Source organism: Sus scrofa, chromosome 9 (genome assembly GCF_054392235.1).
Source record: "Sus scrofa isolate SSC_HxYL_T2T_F1_AM1 chromosome 9, Sscrofa_HxYL_maternal_Yorkshire_Landrace_v2.0, whole genome shotgun sequence".
Classification (NCBI taxonomy): domain Eukaryota; kingdom Metazoa; phylum Chordata; class Mammalia; order Artiodactyla; family Suidae; genus Sus; species Sus scrofa.
In genome coordinates, this window is record NC_139391.1 from 77,024,292 (window position 1) to 77,041,620 (window position 17,329).

General features: G+C 44.3%; 1 protein-coding gene across 2 annotated transcripts; it reads left to right on the forward strand.

The window, feature by feature from the left end:
- The first annotated feature begins 5,114 nt into the window (after positions 1-5,114).
- On the forward strand, positions 5,115-14,749 carry GATAD1 (GATA zinc finger domain containing 1). 2 transcript variants are annotated; one of them, XM_013979687.3, is made up of 5 exons: positions 5,115-5,464; positions 6,198-6,323; positions 8,736-8,795; positions 9,933-10,116; positions 12,527-14,749. In XM_013979687.3, exons 1-5 carry the CDS (start codon positions 5,213-5,215, stop codon positions 12,715-12,717), a joined length of 813 nt encoding a protein of 270 aa, XP_013835141.2. In that variant the 5' UTR covers positions 5,115-5,212; the 3' UTR covers positions 12,718-14,749. The 2 variants fall into 2 exon arrangements, with proteins under 2 accessions (XP_013835141.2, XP_020958038.1); XM_021102379.2 differs by lacking the exon at positions 8,736-8,795.
- Positions 14,750-17,329: the final 2,580 nt, after the last annotated feature.

Below are 17,329 nucleotides of genomic sequence, written 5' to 3' on the forward strand. Positions count from 1 at the left end.
TAAAGCCTTAGCAAAAGGAAGACTTCCAGAGCATGTGGGGTCCTCTCATGTCAGCATCATCTTCTCCCAATCAGGAGTAAGATGCATCTGAAACTCCACCAGGGTCCCGCACAATTATTTCCAATAAGTAAGACTGGTTTATGATAAAGTAGGTGTTGGGTTTTTTGGTGGATGATGACAACGTTGGTGCCCCCTCATGGTACAGGGAGATCCCCAGGGTGGGGAGCCAGGGAGCCTGATGCAGGCTGCCTAGTCAGAGAAGTCAGAAGACAAGGTGGAGGGCAGCAAGGAGGCGAATGGGAGCAGACCCTGGTCCTGGATGGAAACTGTTCATTCAGCTGAGAAAAGGATGTGAGCCCACTCATGAGACTGCTCACTAGTGTGTGCCTGCTGAGTGCGAGGCGTGGGCAGGTAGAGGAAACCCAAAAAGGAACAAGGCAAACTTCCCTTCCTCAACATGCGCCTAGTCCAGTGGAGGAGACACGGGTACAAAGGTGAACCCTAAGGTAGAGGAAGGGAAGAATCACAGCAAGGAACAGTGACTTAGTGGGCGAGGTGGTGTCATGTGACTCCTGGCAGGAGGCTTCCTGGAGGAAGTGATGCCTGAATCAATTCTGGGAACATGGCCAGGGTGGGGTGTGATGCACTCCAGGCAAAGTGAACACCCTGAGGCCAGCCACGGGGGTGCAACCATGGGCACACATGCAAAACAGAAAGTAGTTTGTTGGGTTATCATGCAGAAGGTGTGACTGTAGAGGGAGACAGGGCCCCTCCTGAGCACAGAAGATGAAAAGTTCAGCAAGAATACCTGCCCTGGCTCTTTCTCCCTTCTTGCAGTTCCTTAGGTCTCACTCATTATCTCTCCGTCCAGTCCACAAGCTCTCTCTCTAGTTTGTTCATGTTAATAGGCAGCTTGAGTTAATTACATTTTTCCCAAGATTATGTGCCAGGGGGCAGGGGGTATAACCAACGACTTGACCAGTCTGGTCAAAAGAATGCCTCTTCCTGTCTTATCAGCCTCGGGGTGGACATTAAGCCAGGCACTGACCAGAAGTCAAAAAAAGTTCTTTACAACCTCATAGGGACTAACTCACTGAACCCTCACATCAAGAATGTGAGGTGCACTCTCCCATTATCCTCAGATGACAGGCAGGTAAAGGAGTCTGAGTGCCCCTGACATATACAGGCTGTGCTACGAATGAGTGGACAAGGAACCCTATGTTGCCCATAGGCACCAAGACACGAAACATGGACAGCACCTCTCTGAAACTAGCCCTGGGATGTATTTTATGCATTTGCTTTTTTTTTGAAGGAGGAGGTATTTGTCTGTTTACACACACACACACACACACACACATACCCCACCAGCAGAATTTTCTCAGACATTCCCATGGGCACTAAATTATCTCTCTGTGCTCTAATTGAACCCTTCCCCTGGCCCCAATCCAGGTATCTCTCTAAGATATCTCCCTTGGCACCTGAGGGAGCCCTGGCCTGGCCAATTGTAGCTCCCACTCTTCCTGAGGCACCCATGAGGGAGCCTCAGGAAGAGCGGGAGCTACAATTGTGAGCAGGGGTTTGGGTTGGAGCCTTCACTGACCGTGTCCTCCTGAATCCTTTTCTCCTACCCATTTGTCTCACTTCCCAACTTGACACCCTCACTCCCTGGCCTGGCCAGCATCTCTGCCTGGTAGTCCTATTTCTCCGTGCAGCACACCACTCTTTTGTCATGCCAATACTTCTGCACAGGCGTTTTGTGATGCTATAGCTTTGCTGCTTGCAGGAGAAGCCCCACTTATTGCCTGGAGACTGTGCCACACATGACAACTGATCAAATCTTCACGCAGCCCTGAGTGGGCAATACACTCTTCTTGATTTACAGACAAGGGACTGAGCAGCAGAGAGGAGGTCTGCTTGCCAGACCTTGAACTAGGTACTGTTTGTGCACCACTGTGCTCCATGTCATCCAGCTGGGAGAGGCTTTTTAGGGCCAAGAAACTGCCTATTATTTCCTTATTTTCCATTTGATACTTTCCCTTCTTTTTATTTTTTTTAAAGAAAAGTAACACATGATGTGGTAAAAATATTTCAAATGATGCAAAAGGGTGCAAAAAGAAAAGTGAAAGTCTCCCCTTCCTCACCAGCTCTGTTAACATCAATTGTGAACAGGTTTTTGTCTAAATAACTGAAAAGAGTACACATCACACATACAGATTTTAAACTTACACAGAGTGATCATCTTCCATACATTGTTCTATAAATTGCTTCTCCCCTTAATTATATCTGAGATCTTTTCATATCGGCAAGTAAAGGAGCCTCGAATGGTTTCCTTTGTCACTGAGCTTTATTTTGGCTGACATGACCTTGATGCCAAAGTCTGACAAAGATGTGACAAGAAAGGAAAATTATAAGCCTATTTCACTTGTGAACATAGGTACAAAAATCTTTTAAAAATTAATAAGCCAAATCTAGCAATATATGAAAAGAACAGTATATGATGACCAAGTTGGGTTCATCCCAGGAGTTGCAATACTAATTTAACATTCAGAAATCTATCAGTGTAATCCACACATGAATAGCATTGTGGACATTTTACACAGAAAACCGTTTGATAAAATTCTACACATTCATGATGAAAATAGAAGGGAACTTCTTTACTCTGACAAACAGAATCTACAAAGTCTACGATGTTAGAAATCAATGTAGTGGTTGTCTGTGAATAGAGGGCAAGAGAAGGGCTTTTGTGGTAGTAATGATTTCTTGATTGCCTGAGTGTGGTTACTTTGTGATAATCAAGCTATACACGAGTCAGTTGGATACTTTACAGTATGTGTATTATAATTTAAAAGGTTGTAGAAAGATTTATTTACAAGAAAAAAAAATGTTCTTCCTGAGGACCTCAGAAGGGGAGGGGGTGTGACCAGAGCTGTGGAAGTGACAAGGACAGGAGCTGGAGGGTGGTGGAATGAGGAGGAATGGAGAAAAGAGGGTGCTGGGTGGTTATACATGTGGAAATGGGCCCCACTCAGCATGTTGTCCTGTGGTGGAGAGGAAGCTGGTGAGCCGGGGGCCAAAGCTTTCAGTGAAGGAGGAGGAATTTGGAGATGCGCTATAAAGACAGGTATACTAGATGCGGAGATATATTAGGGAGCATGGAATTTAGTACCTAGACACCCCTCAGCATGTGCTGTACAGTGAGAAGACAGCACCACATACGTATTCTCAGCTACTTTCACAATTGGTCTTAAACTCTGTAACTGTGTGGAAAGTAGTTAATATTTGTTTTACTATTGGAAAACCCTAGACTCAGAGCCAGGATGAGGGAGCCACAGCCTGGGACCCAGGGCTACTTCCAAGGCCTCTCCAGCTGTGCCTCCCAGAGCAGTGGCCATGTCACCATCAGGACCCAATCACTGTCCCTCCATTGATGATCAGTTAACAGTACAATAGGGATAATATCTTGTTCCATGATTGGCATAAGCACTAAATGCTGTTTCACATCATAAGCCATTCAATACAGTTTTATTCTTCCTTTCCTCCCAGCCCTCCACTAACATACTCATCAAGAACTGTCCAAGAATGCCAAGTCTAGAAAACCCAGGCTCATGAAGACAGGTATGCAGCCGCCATTCTAAGAGAGGCTGAGGAGAGATTGTCCCTGGGGAGGCCTGTCCTTACCAGTGACAGTAGCAGAGGGGAGCAGGATTCTTATTGTTGGAGACATGGCTCGAATCGTCAGTGTCGAAAAAGGCACATGAACACGGGGAGACCTTGACAAGGCTCTTTACTTCTGCAGAAGGGCATGCTTGGTCAAAAAGCATGCAAAAAGAGCCAAAAAGCATGCAAAAAGAGGAAAGGACCCTCCCTATTTATTCCTAACACAGGCGCTGCACCTGTCCCCTTCCCATTGGTCAGGTCAGGGTGCACATTTCCTTGGTTGGCTAATTTGAAACAAATTGTTACTGGGAGAAAAAGAAAGAGGAGGTGGTGGCAGGAAAGCATTTCAACCAGCAGAAACCAGAGCAAAATGGAGTAATCAAGATTTCCTTTGATAGAAAAGACATTATGTTACTTTCCACATTATGATGCACTTGTCCTAGGCCAGCTGTTCTCGAGTGGTCCAGGGAGGGCTTTCCCGGGGCTCTCAGGGCCAAATCTGTTTCCCAACAATGCCCAACCAGCTATTTGACATTTCTATTCATCCTTTCCCTGGCATACTGTTCAGATCTGTGGGCTTATGACACCTTCACTCCAGGGCCAATGAATGCAGGGGTGGCATCTTAGGTTTTAAAATACATTTCAACTCCTAATACATAAATGTCCATGAAATAAGCCATATAATCGAAAGCATCTGAGAGGGTCTAAATCACAACTTTAAAGGGTGTAAAGGTGTCCTAAGGAGTGTTAGATTTAGCAAAAATACGGGATGTCCACTTAAACTTGCATTCAGATAAACAACAAATATTGCCTAGGGTACACTTGTGTTAAAAAATTATTCGCTGCCTTGGAGTTCCCGTCATAGCGCAGCAGAAATGAATCCGACTAGGAACCATGAGGTTGAGGTACCATCCCTGGCCTCGCCCAGTGGGTTAAGGATCCACCCTGGTGTAGGTTGCAGACGCAGCAGCGGATCTGGCGTTGCTGGGGCGTAGGCGGGCAGCTCGGATTAGAGCCCTAGCCTGGGAACCTCTATATGCTATGGGTACGGCAGTAAAAAGACAAAAAGACAAAAAAAAATATTCCCTGCCTAAATGAAATTCAGATTTAATTGGGCGTCCTGCACTTCACAGGCCAATCGTGGGCCTAAGGCAAAATGTTTGAGGAGCAACCTGCTCCCAGTAGTTCCGGATAGGGCATTTCCGGTCAGGCGGGCCTTGGGGCGCGCGTGCCCCGCCCCCTCTCCGGAAGCTTCCTCTCCAGGCGTCTGGGCGCTCCTCCCAGGCCAGGCCCCTCCCAGGCCAGGCCCCGCCCCGGCCTCGCGTCCGGGCGCCGCTGGCCGCACTGGGCTGCAGCGCTGAGTTTCGCGGGCGGAACCGGCTTCCTGCCTCCAGGGGGCAGCGGCCGCGGTCCGCTCTGTACGTGGACAGCTCGGCGCCACGCCCGCGCCGCTCTTTCCGTTTCTGGGAGTGGCGGGCCGGCCAGCGGGCCGCCGGGGTCGGCGGGAGCCATTCCGGTGTCGCTGCGCCCGCGGGGGCCGCCCGAGCCGGCCACGATGCCTCTGGGCCTGAAGCCCACCTGCAGCGGCTGCAAGACCACGTCGTCCTCCATGTGGAAGAAGGGCCCGCAGGGGGAGATTCTCTGTCACCACTGCACGGGCAGGGGCGGCGCGGGCGGCGGGGGCACCGGCTCGGGGGCGGCCGGTGGGACAGGAGGCAGCGGCGGCGGAGGCGGCTTCGGCGCGGCCACCTTCGCCAGCACCTCGGCCGCCCCGCCGCAGAGCAACGGGGGCGGGGGCGGCAAGCAGGTGAGCTCCCGCGGCCCCTCCCGACGGCGGAGGCCGACCGGCTGCGAGTCAGGCGGGAGGAGGGCGAGGAGGGAACGGTGGGAGCCCAGGATCGCTGTGCCCACTCCCAACCCCGATGAGAAGATCGTCATTGGTTTGGCCCTTTTTAAGCACCTTTTCTTGTGAGAAATTGAAAGTCTATAGAGAAGTAAGAAAACCAAAACCTTTCAGAAATTGCCCCTATTGTAATGTTTGGATGGAAACCAGACATCTCCACGTACACATGTGCACACAGGTGAACAAGGTCGTTCCGCTGGACCTCTTTCCCTGTTAATAAAGTTTATTGTCTTGATGTCATGCTGTTAAGATTACCGTGTCATCATTTTCGGTGGCAGCGTAAGTGTTCCATTGCAGGAGGTGGTCTACCTGACCTGTTCTCAGGCTTTGGAGAGCTGAGTTTTCAAGGATTTTTGGTTACAAACACAACAAATGAACAGTTCCTGCCTTGACCTAAACTTAACTCTTATTGCGGCCCCTTGCCCTGTTGCAAGTAGCGGCTCTGGAGTTGCTTGTCCAGTGCCCTTTCTGTTTTTATTAGCCCAGTTCAGTGATTACCCAGCGTAAAAAGAAAAAGCGCACCCTTAGTTTTTAAATGTGGTTTAAAGTACATATTTTGGGATACTTGTAAGATGGTTGTTTTAGAACTGCAGGCTGTCTACGCTTATTTCTTTCTTTTTTGTTCTTTATGTAACAGAGTAAGCAAGAAATTCACAGGAGGTCAGCTCGGCTCCGAAACACTAAGTACAAATCTGCTCCAGCTGCTGAAAAGAAAGTTTCCACTAAAGGAAAAGGGAGAAGACATATTTTTAAATTAAAAAATGTAAGATGATTATGTTCAGTGCCTTGTACTGTGATGGCGTTGTGTAGTGTGTCTTGCCACTGCCTTCACCTCTCACCCTTTGAACTTGGATTCTCTGCTTGGCAGATCCTTTTGTAGTGTTCTAGGGATTGGTCCAGACTTTCTCAAAGGGGGTAAGGAGACTTACTGTTTATAGAACTGACAATACCCTTTTTTTTTCTTTAGCGTTTATGTTTTTATCTCAGAAATATAAAATATGATTCTAAAAGAAACCTAAACCTGGAGCACATTTTATTGGGTTTTCTGCGCAAAGGAGGAGGTGTCCTTATAGCTGTGGCCAAGTATACTGGAAAACCTTTTTTCTTCTTAAAGATCTAAGCAAATAATAATATTGAAACTCATTCATTTCCATATTTGCTTGTTATTATGTCCCCAGAAAATGTCTCTTACTATGACAATCAACTTAATGAATATGTATCAAAATTTTTATTGTATCTTCTTGATCTATATTTTCTTCTATAAGAAAATAAATGGTTAAAAAACTTGTGCCTGAGTAGCTGAAAGCACCTTTTTGTTGCAGTAAATTCTCATTATTTTTGTAAATACAAGGGACAGGGGTCAAACACAACAAGCAATGCATTTTGACAATTTTTTTTTTTTTTTTTTTGTCTTTTTGTCCTTTGTTGTTGTTGTTGTTGCTATTTCTTGGGCCGCTCCCTCGGCATATGGAGGTTCCCAGGCTAGGGGTTGAATCAGAGCTGTAGCCACTGGCCTACGCCAGAGCCACAGCAACGCTGGATCCGAGCCGCGTCTGCGACCTACACCACAGCTCACGGCAACGCCGGACACTTAACCCACTGAGCAAGGCCAGGGATCGAACCTGCAACCTCATGGTTCCTAGTCGGATTCGTTAACCCCTGCACCACGACGGGAACTCCGACAATTTTTTTTAAAACCTCAGTATGATACTCTGCTTTCAGAACAGGAATGCTTTACTTACCAGTAAAGGCGTTTCTGAAGTTGGACATATTCATTTAAAAAATTCATAGGGGACCTGTGGGATGTTCTTGAGCTGATTGTGGATTCTTGTTGAGAACAGTTGCCTCTACTTTAAGATTTTTATAATTTAGTTCTCTAATATGATATGTTTATTGGCTAAACAATATATAAATATTTGATTACAGTTTTATATACTTAAACACTTTAATACATGTTTTCCTCTTAAATGTGGTGGAATATGTTCTTGGCAATTATTTTAATGTCAATTTATCTTGCAACCTTTTTCTTCAAGGATGATACCAAGGCATATTGGGAAGGCCTGGTTACTGTGTTGTGGCATAAAAGTGTGTATTTCAGCTTACGAAGGGATTTCAGGAGTTCCCGTTGTGGCGCAGTAGTTAGCGAATCTGACTAGGAACCATGAGGTTGCAGGTTCGATCCCTGGCCTTGCTCAGTGGGTTAAGGGTCTGGCGTTGCCATGAGCTGTGGTGTAGGTCGCAGATTCAGCTTGGATCCCGAGTTGCTGTGGCTGTGGCGTAGGCTGGTGGCTATAGCTCCGAATGGACCCCTAGCCTGGGAACCTCCATGTGCTGCGGAAGTGGCCCTAGAAAAGGCAAAAATACAAAAAAAAAAAAAAAAAAAAAAGAGAGAGAGAGAAGGGATTTCAGTGATGACAGATTACTAAGAACTCCTAAGAAAGTTTCCTTTGGCCTTGGTCCAGGCTTGCTAGAAAATTAGTTCTGATGATATTATCATAGCTAGTTCTATAATTAAGTTGAGATAGAAAATGTCTTTGAGGAGACTTTTTTTATAACTTCCATCTCTGTCATGTTCAGTCCATTAGAGCCTGAATTAACATTAATGTGTAATAAAGCTCTGAAAGAACTGTGTTAGGGCTTGGCCACATAATCAGAAACCTGTCCTTTGGTTCTCAACAATTTTTTTTTCTTATTAAGGCAGCACCCTCGGCCAATGGAAGTTCCCAGGCTAGGGGTTGAATCAGAGCCACAGCTGCCCACCTACTCCACAGCCTCAGCAACTCGTAGCTCTTGGCAATGCTGGATCCTTAACCCCCTGAAGTGAGTTCAGGGATCAGACCTTCATCCTCATGGATACTAGTCAGATTCCTAACCCACTGGTCCACGAGGGGAACTCCAAGTTCTCAGAAATTTTTGAGCTAAAGATATCCTATCTAGATCTAGAGGAGATATCCTATCTAGAACTAGAGGAGATATTTAGACCTTGCTTTGCTACAACATTCAGGAAATCATTTTTTTAAAACTGTAGTTCCTGTCACCAAACAACAACTTTAGTATTTCTCAAATTACAAACTCTGGTATATAGCTGGAAAAATATCTGTACACACTACACACCACACACATGCACTCACACATGCACACACTGAATATGCTAATATTTTAATTTTTTTCAAAGCCCATCAAAGCTCCTGAATCGGTTTCCACCATAATCACTGCAGAATCGATCTTCTACAAGGTGAGCATCTGAAATTACTGAAGGAAGCTTTGGGCCTGTTGGAATGTAGTACTAAAGTGTCGGTTTAGTCTAAAGTGCTCTTCTGCTCTGTATAAGGTGTGATTGTGGTTTTCCTTCCCTTCTAAGCTGTTTTTCCCCATAGTTGGCTGTTACAAAGTATCCCATCCAGAACTGAGTTGGGAGAGGAATTTGCCAATTGAAATGTGATATGAGGATCTTAAGTATTTTTTAATGTAGGTTATGGGAATTGCTTTTGAGATGCAAATGTGTAGTGTGGAGCCATAGCAGCGAGCCATCCTAGTTGGTGTGACAGCACTGAAGGGTAAAAGTGGGATTTGGGTCAGTGGAGGACCTAGGCCGATAGAAAGGGTGGAGTAGGCACAGAGATTTGAAAATGCCTTTAAGCAGAAGGGAGAGGAATAAGGGCACCAGTGGGGATTAGCTTCTCCTGAAAGAGTGAGGGAAAAGGTGCATGCTTTTCACGACTGTGTAGAGATAGACCACTGGGCTGATGTAGGAGCCACGGCTGCAATTCTGCCTTATGTGGCTTTCAGCAAGTCACTTAACCTTTCTACAGCCGAGGGGCACTGGGCCAAGTGGGAACAGTACTCTCATGATATAAAGTGTTTTTATAAACAAATTTTTTTCCAGCTGCAGGTCATCATGTGTGTGTTTGTGAAATATTTTTCATTCAAAATTGAAACAACTTTAGAATTGGCATCAACCATATAAACATTGATGCCTTAGACCATCTCAAAGACCTTTTATTGACCACTTTGAAAACTGTTGCTTTCAGGACTTCCCGTTGTGGCGCAGAGGTAACGAACCCAACCCATGAGGATGTGGGTTCGATCCCTGGCCTCGCTCAGTGGGTTAAGGATCCAATGTTGCCGTGAGCTTTGGTGTAGGTCACAGATACACCTTGGATCCAGTGTTGCTGTGGCTGTGGTGTAGGCCAGCATCTGCAGCCAGGATTAGACTCCTAGCTTGGGAACTTTGGTATGCTGTGGGTTTGGCCCTAAAAAAACAAACAAACAAAAGAACATTGTTGCTTTCATATTAAGGTAGTTTCAGTTCATAGCTCTGCTGCTGTTCTAATTTTATTTTAAATGTGGGGTTGTCTTCTGCTTCCCCCAGGGAGTCTATTACCAAATTGGAGATGTCGTTTCTGTGATTGACGAACAAGATGGAAAACCCTACTATGCTCAGATCAGGGGTTTTATCCAGGACCAGTATTGTGAGAAGAGTGCAGCACTGACGTGGCTCATTCCCACTCTCTCCAGCCCCAGGGACCAGTTTGACCCTGCATCCTACATCATAGGTGAGTTTGGCAAGTACAGGTTTCTGAACTCAGTGCATTCTCCATTATTATGTGAAAGAGTTCATTTGCCTGCTTGGGCTGCCATGACAAAATACCACACACATCAGTATTTTATTTTCTCACAGTTCTAGAGGCTGGAAGTATAGGATCAAGCTGCTGTCAGGCTTGGTTTCTGGTGAGAGCTCCTCCTGGCTTGTAGACAGCCACCTTTGGGTTGTGTCCTCACGTGGGCTTTTCTCTCTGTGTGTGTGCACTCCTGGCATCTCTTCCTCTTCTTATAAGGACGCCAGTCCTATTGGGTTAGAGCCCCACTCTTATGACTTTAACCTTAATTACCTCTCTAAAGGCCCTGTCTCTAAATACTGTCCCATTAGGGGGTTAGGGCTTCAGCATGAATTGGGGCCAGGGGTGGTGTTGGATACAATTCAGCCCATAACAAAGATGTATAAGTACAAAAATGTAGAGAACTTTATAGAAAATATGAAATACACCTTATAAAGCTAGAGTTTGCGGGCTGTGAGTCGTTTTTAGTTACAGCAGTACACCTACTAAAAAGCTATGTGGATAAGATTTTCCTGACTGATCCAGGGTTAAACTCTTTTAAAAGAATTTATTGCTCAAGAACTAAATTATTTAGGTAACTTAGATAAAAATTTACTAAAAAATAATTTCTAGAGGGTGTTTCCTGCTGTAACACAGCTGGATCAATGGTGTCTTGGGAGTGCCGGGGTGCCGGTTCAATCTCTGGCCCAGTACAGTGGATGGAGGATCTGGCATTGCTGCAGCTTCGGCTTAGGTCACAACTGTGGCTCGGATCAGATCCCTGACCCAGGAGCTCCGTATGCTGCAGGGCGGCCAAAAAAGAAAAAAAAAGTTTCTAGAGGAACTATCACATTTATTTCTAAAATCTTATAAATTCTCAGTATGTGTCCCTCTGCATGTCACACACATCATCCTAGACCTTCTGTAACCTTTTATATCACTCTTGGTAGTCGAAATGGCAGCCACTGTACTCATTAATTTCCAGGCTGATCAAAGAAGTGGTTCTTGACATATACTTAAAAGAAGTTATTGATAAATGCAATTTTGAAAATGTTCAGAGTTATAATAACGCCAAACTTTTCAGCCTTTCTGCAGTGATCATGCATTACTTTTGCATTTTAAGAAGAAACATACAAAAGGTTTTTTTTCAGAGTGAACTCAGGGACAAATCAAGTGCCACTTATTATTCTCACCTGCATGTCAATTCTGATACATGACCAAGCAGTTTTATCTCTGCTTGTAAGTACATAGAAGAGGAGTTCCTGTTGTGGCTCAGTGGGTTATGAACCTGACTAGTATCCATGAGAATGCAGGTTCAATCCCTGGCCTCGCTCAGTGGGTTAAGGATCCGGTGTTGCTGTGAGCTGTAGGGTAGGTCGCAGACACGGCTAGGATCCTGAGTTGCTGTGGCTGTGGTGTAGGTTGGCAGCTATAGCTCTGGTTTGACCCGTAGCCTGGGAGCCTCCACCACGAGTGCAGCCTTAAAAAGCATAATAAAAAAAAAAAAAAAAGAAAAAGAAAAGGAAAGTACATAGAAGAGTGGACTTTCAATCAGGATTGTCAGCAGAGGCAGTGATGTGACAGGACCACCTCTGGGGCTTCTGTCTCACCTCTTGTTCCCCATCCTCAGGTTCCAGAGGAGACAGTGTAGCATAAAGTCTCAGAACACAAACTCTGGAACCAGGCTGTCATGGTTCATAGGTCAACCACTTACTGGCTCTGTGGTTGCAGGCAGGTTCCTTAGTCTCTCTCGCCTCATTTCCTCACATGCAAAATGGGAATAATCATAGTGCCTAAGTCAGAGGGTTGTTGTGAGGATTCAAAGTATTGATATATATAAAGCACTCAGAGAGTTCCCATGTGGCTCAGTGGAAACAAATCTGACTAGCATCCATGAGAACACAGGTTCGATCCCTGGCCTCGATCAGTGGATTAAGGATCCAGCATTGCAGTGAGCTGTGGTGTAGTTCACATGCAGGGTCAGATCCCACGTTGCTGTGGCTGTGGTGTAGGCTGGCAACAACAGCTCTGATTCGACCCCTAGCCTGGGAACCTCTATATGCCACGTGTGCAGCACTAAAAAGACAATAAAATAAAATAAAATAATAAAGTACAGTGTAGACATAATAAACATGCTATAAGACTAAATATTTGTAGAATCCTTCCTATATTGAGAGTGCTATATTCCTCAAGCAATTAAAACAGAAAAAAAAAAAAAAAAAAAAAGGAAAGTAATTTCAGCATAATATATGTTTCAAGGGCTAAGGTCAAGTTATCACCAGACCAGTCTCTCCTAGTATCTAGGAATTTTAAAATTTTATGAAAGTGATATATATGTTAAAAAATGTGAACTTTGGCTGCTTTTTAGGACCAGAGGAGGATCTTCCAAGGAAAATGGAATACTTGGAATTTGTCTGTCACGCACCTTCTGAATACTTCAAGTCACGTTCCTCACCCTTCCCCACAGTTCCCACCAGACCAGAGAAGGGCTATATATGGACTCACGTTGGACCCACTCCTGCAATAACTATTAAGGAAACGGTTGCCAACCATTTGTAGTTTAAAAAGTAAACCCAGATTTCTGGTTGTCTTGTATCTATACTGTTACTGTGAGATATGCCACATGTTTCTTTAATGAAATTCTTGGATGAAAAAATAGCCACAAAGTTTTTTGCCTACTGCCCAGTAATCATTAGCTTGTTTATTGCTAGTCACTTAGAATACTAAGAGATTGAAAATAATTAAATATATTTTGAAGTGAAGAATTAAATCCTGTGTGTGTAGCCTCCGAGGCAAAGACTAACTTCCAGGAAGGCCACTTTAGGAAAAGGTTGTATCTATTTTTCTCCATAATTTATTTCTAGAAACTCATAAAATGGATTATATTTTTCTACAAGAATAAAATATTAATTAAGGTTTGGATTTCTAACCAAGGGTGGAATCGAATCAAATGTAGCTATGATCCACAGTCTCCATCACCAAGTTGAAAAAGCTTTATTTTATCATCTGGAAAATGTTATGACAGACTGTTGGCTTCTTTAACCTTAAGGAAAGTGATTGGTGGCTAATTTTATTAGCCCAGGCTTCTAGAAACTTTCATCTAATTCTTCTGTAGTAAACAAGTGTTCAGAATCATTTTGATGGATTTTGTGTGTGTGTGTGTATGTGTGTGTCTTTTTGCTATTTCTTGGGCCGCTCCCGTGGCATATGGAGGTTCCCAGGCTAGGGGTCCAATTGGAGCTGTAGCTCACTGGCCTGCGCCGCAGCCACAGCAACATGGGATCTGAGCCACGTCTGCAACCCACACCACAGCTCCTGGCAACGCCAGATCCCCAGCCCACTGAGCAAGGGCAGGGATTGAACCCTCAACCTCATGGTTCCTAGTCGGATTTGTTAACCACTGAGCCACGACAGGAATTCCTTGATGGATCTTAGTAGCGCTTCCCTTCACTAGCCTCACTTCTCAATCAGAGCAAAGCTTCCAGTCAAAACATGAAGTTGTAGGAGTTCCCATTCTGGTGCAGCACTAAGAAACCCAGCTAGTATCCATGAGGATGCAGGTTCGATCCCTGGCCTTGCTCAATGGGTTAAGAATCTAGCATTGCTGTGAGCTGTGGTGTAGGTTGCAAACCCAGCTCAGATCCTGCATTGCTGTGGCTGTGGTGTAGGCCGGCAGCTGCAGCTCCCAATTCAACCCCTAGCCTGGAAATTTACATATGCTGTGGGTGCAGCCCTAATAAGACATAAAAAAAAATATATATTAAGTTTTATAGTGCAGTCAACTTGCCTAAAAACACGCAGGAAACATACTATTTAGACATCCCAGAGCAGTAGTTTCTTGCCACCATTAGAGTAAACATTGGGCAGTTATAGCAATGATTAATTGACATAGATATCTAAAAACGTCCACCCCCAGGAATTCCCCCTATGGCACACTAGGTTCAGTATCCAGGGTTGTCTCTGGTGGCATGGGTTCGATCCCCAGCCCTGTGCAGTGGGTTAAGGATCTGGCGTTGCCACAGTTGTGACATAGGTTGCACCTGTGTCTCCATTTGATCCCTGGCCCAGGAACCTTCACATGCTGTGGGTGCAGCCAAAAAGAAAAAAAAAGGTCCACCCAAAGTTAAAACTATATGCTGCAGCCTCATAATACCAGGCGTAAAACAATGTCTTGGTCTTAGAAGGCCAGGCCCAGGTTTTCTATTCACTATTCAGCTTTTACTTCAAGTGTAGCTCAGCTAAGTAAGGGAGCAACAACTTAAAAGCGGGAGGTAGTGGTGACTGCTCACACCTGCCTCTTCTCTTGTCCTGATTTCACCGTGTTTTCTCAACCCCAGGAAAATGTGTCAGGATCTAATGGAATCATAATGATTTTGAGTTGTAGCAGTTTTAACTGTTACCATTTTTCTACACAGTTACAATTTGTATGTTGGAGGGAAGTTACTGTTTGTATTTGTGGACAGATAAGGTCTTTGTACATAATTGTCTCTGTCTTAACAGAAGTTATAGGTAAGTTGATTGTAAATACCATTGTAAATAACTAAATGCTAATATTCAAACTTTGGGATTAAAACATATATTTCACAATGTATTTACTTTGTATTTATTTGTTTCATTTCAACAATTACATAGAGCTTTCTACTCCAACACAGTGTTAGTAGAAGACACAAGTGATTCTGATGTGTGGCCAGAAGTGAGAAGCACTGCTCCGGCTAGTTCTCTTAGCATATAAAATTCAGCTGATAAAGACTTCAGTTTCTACCAAGAGAGGAAAAGATTGCTAGCATCCTGCTTTGGGGCAATTTGGGCAGCTAATCAAAAGCCTACTTCTACCAGTTATCCCTGGTAAAGGTAATTCATCATCTCTCAAGGAACCTGACTTAGGCCAATCACAGTCTTCCAGCTCAGCTGTGGCTCCTTACCTCATCATAGATAACAGGACCTGCTCCCTTTTAAGGAAATTCCCACCTATCTCCTAACCAATCCGTCCTCTGCCATGTTATCTCTAACGCTGGGTGAAGCTGCTTCTGCCCAGCGTCTTGGAAGAGGGCTGTGCTCCTGGAAGGTCCTGGGCTTCCCCAATGCATCGATTGTTTTACCATGACTATAGGACATTACACTGGTTACTAAATTACTTTAGTGTTGTAATTTGATGGTTTTGCTGAGGAGCTGGGTCCTGAGGACTGCTACTGGAGATGCCAGGAGGCTCTTGGATGCGGGTGGAGGTAGTATCAGAGCCCTTCAGCTTTACAGACTCTGCCGCTTTCCAGGATCCCCTGATTTTGCATTCTGAGCTATTCAAGTCTGAATGGATCCTTCCAGGCAGAAAATTGGGGAGTGAGAGGCTCCAGATTTTTCAAGGTAAGACCTCATGGGCCACAACATTTGGGTTTGTGGCTGACTTCATCTACAAGGTATGCATCTCGGAAAGTCTTGGCGGGTTTCAGGAACTGTGCAGAGGCAGCTAGCAACAGTCTGGTTGAATTAGGGAGGGTTATTTCAACAAGGGAAAGTAATGGGTACCTTTCAATCTAAAGCAAGATGGCAGCTCTTAGGGATCCACAAACCTCAAGTTTTTACCTTGAGGTAAGCATAACCAAAGCATAACCCACTGGGGGACTTAGGGAAATAAATTAGACAAGAAATTTCAGACAGTTTGACCAACAGCACAGCACAATTTGAAATATTAAAAGGTATTGGGGAAATCAACAGAGCAATGTAAATCAAGTATAAATAGAAAAAATAAAAACCTAAATAATGATATAAAAGCTATTAGGATGTCCACCACTGTAAAGAAATCCTGGAAAAAATAATAGGCCTATTGCTAACGAGAATGTCAAAGAAGCCAGTCATGGAAAATTAGCAGGCAGAGGCCAATCATTGGCCACCTGAGTCTAAGACTCCTTTGTTAGACAAGTTGGTCACCAAATGGGTTAGTGTGACACTAGGTCACCTGCCAGCCTCAAAAAAACTTCCATGAAATACGATAGAAAGCACCATCCAAACTCCAACCAGCGGCACATCCCTCTTTGGTATGAATTTGACTTTGAGGGACCCAAGGCTTAGCTAAAGAAATGGGGTCCTCAAGTTTCAAAGGACTGAGCTCACCACCTTCTGGCACACTTGCCTATTTTATTTCTAAGAACTGTGGTCCCAGAGGCTATGGATATCTACATAAATGGCAGAATCTTAGCTTCGAATTTCAATGACTGTTAGGGGAAACATTCTAATTAGATCATTCATTTAAGAAGTGCACTTGGGAAGTTCCCGTCATGGCTCAGTGATTGGCGAATCTGACTAGGAACTGTGAGGTTGCAGGTTCGATCCCTGCCCTTGCTCAGTGGGTTAAGGATCCGGCATTGCAGTGAGCTGTAGTATAGTTTGCAGACGAGGCTCGGATCCCGAGTTGCTGTGGCTCTGGCGTGAGCCAGTGGCTGCAGCTCTGATTGGACCCCTAACCTGGGAACTTCCATATGCTGTGAGTGTGGCCCTAAAAAGCCAAAAAAAAAAAAAAAAAGTGCACGTGAAAGCAAGTGATCCCAAATCAAACAAAACAAGATAGATACCTATTTTGTTTTCTTCTGTAAACAATTTAAATCGCGCTGTAATTGGCATATAACATTGAGTTAGTTTCAGGTGTACAATGTAATGATTTGATGTTTGTACCCATTGTGAAATTATCACCACAATTAGTTAATATGTCATCATACATAGTTACAAACTTTTTTCTCATGATGAAAATTTTTAGTATTTACTCTGACCAACTTTCAAATATACAATACAGTGTTGTTATTGTCACCATGCTGTACATCACATCCTCGTGACATTTGTAACTGGATGCTTGGACCTTTTGTGTCCCTTCACTAATTTTTCTCAGTCGCTACCCCACCCCACCTTTTCCAGTCACCAGTCTATTCTCGGATCTATAAGGTTGTGTATTTTGTTTAGATTCCCCATATTAGATTATATGGTTTGTGTTTCTCTGTCTGGCTTATTTCACTTAACATAATGTCCTAAGTTCCATCTATCTTGTTGCAAATTGTAAGATTTCATTTTTTATAAGGCTGATTAATATTGTATCTGTGTGTGTGTGTGTATCTCACCATCTCTTTATCCATTCATCCAGTGATGGACACTTAGGTTATTCCCATAACTTGGCTATTATAAATAA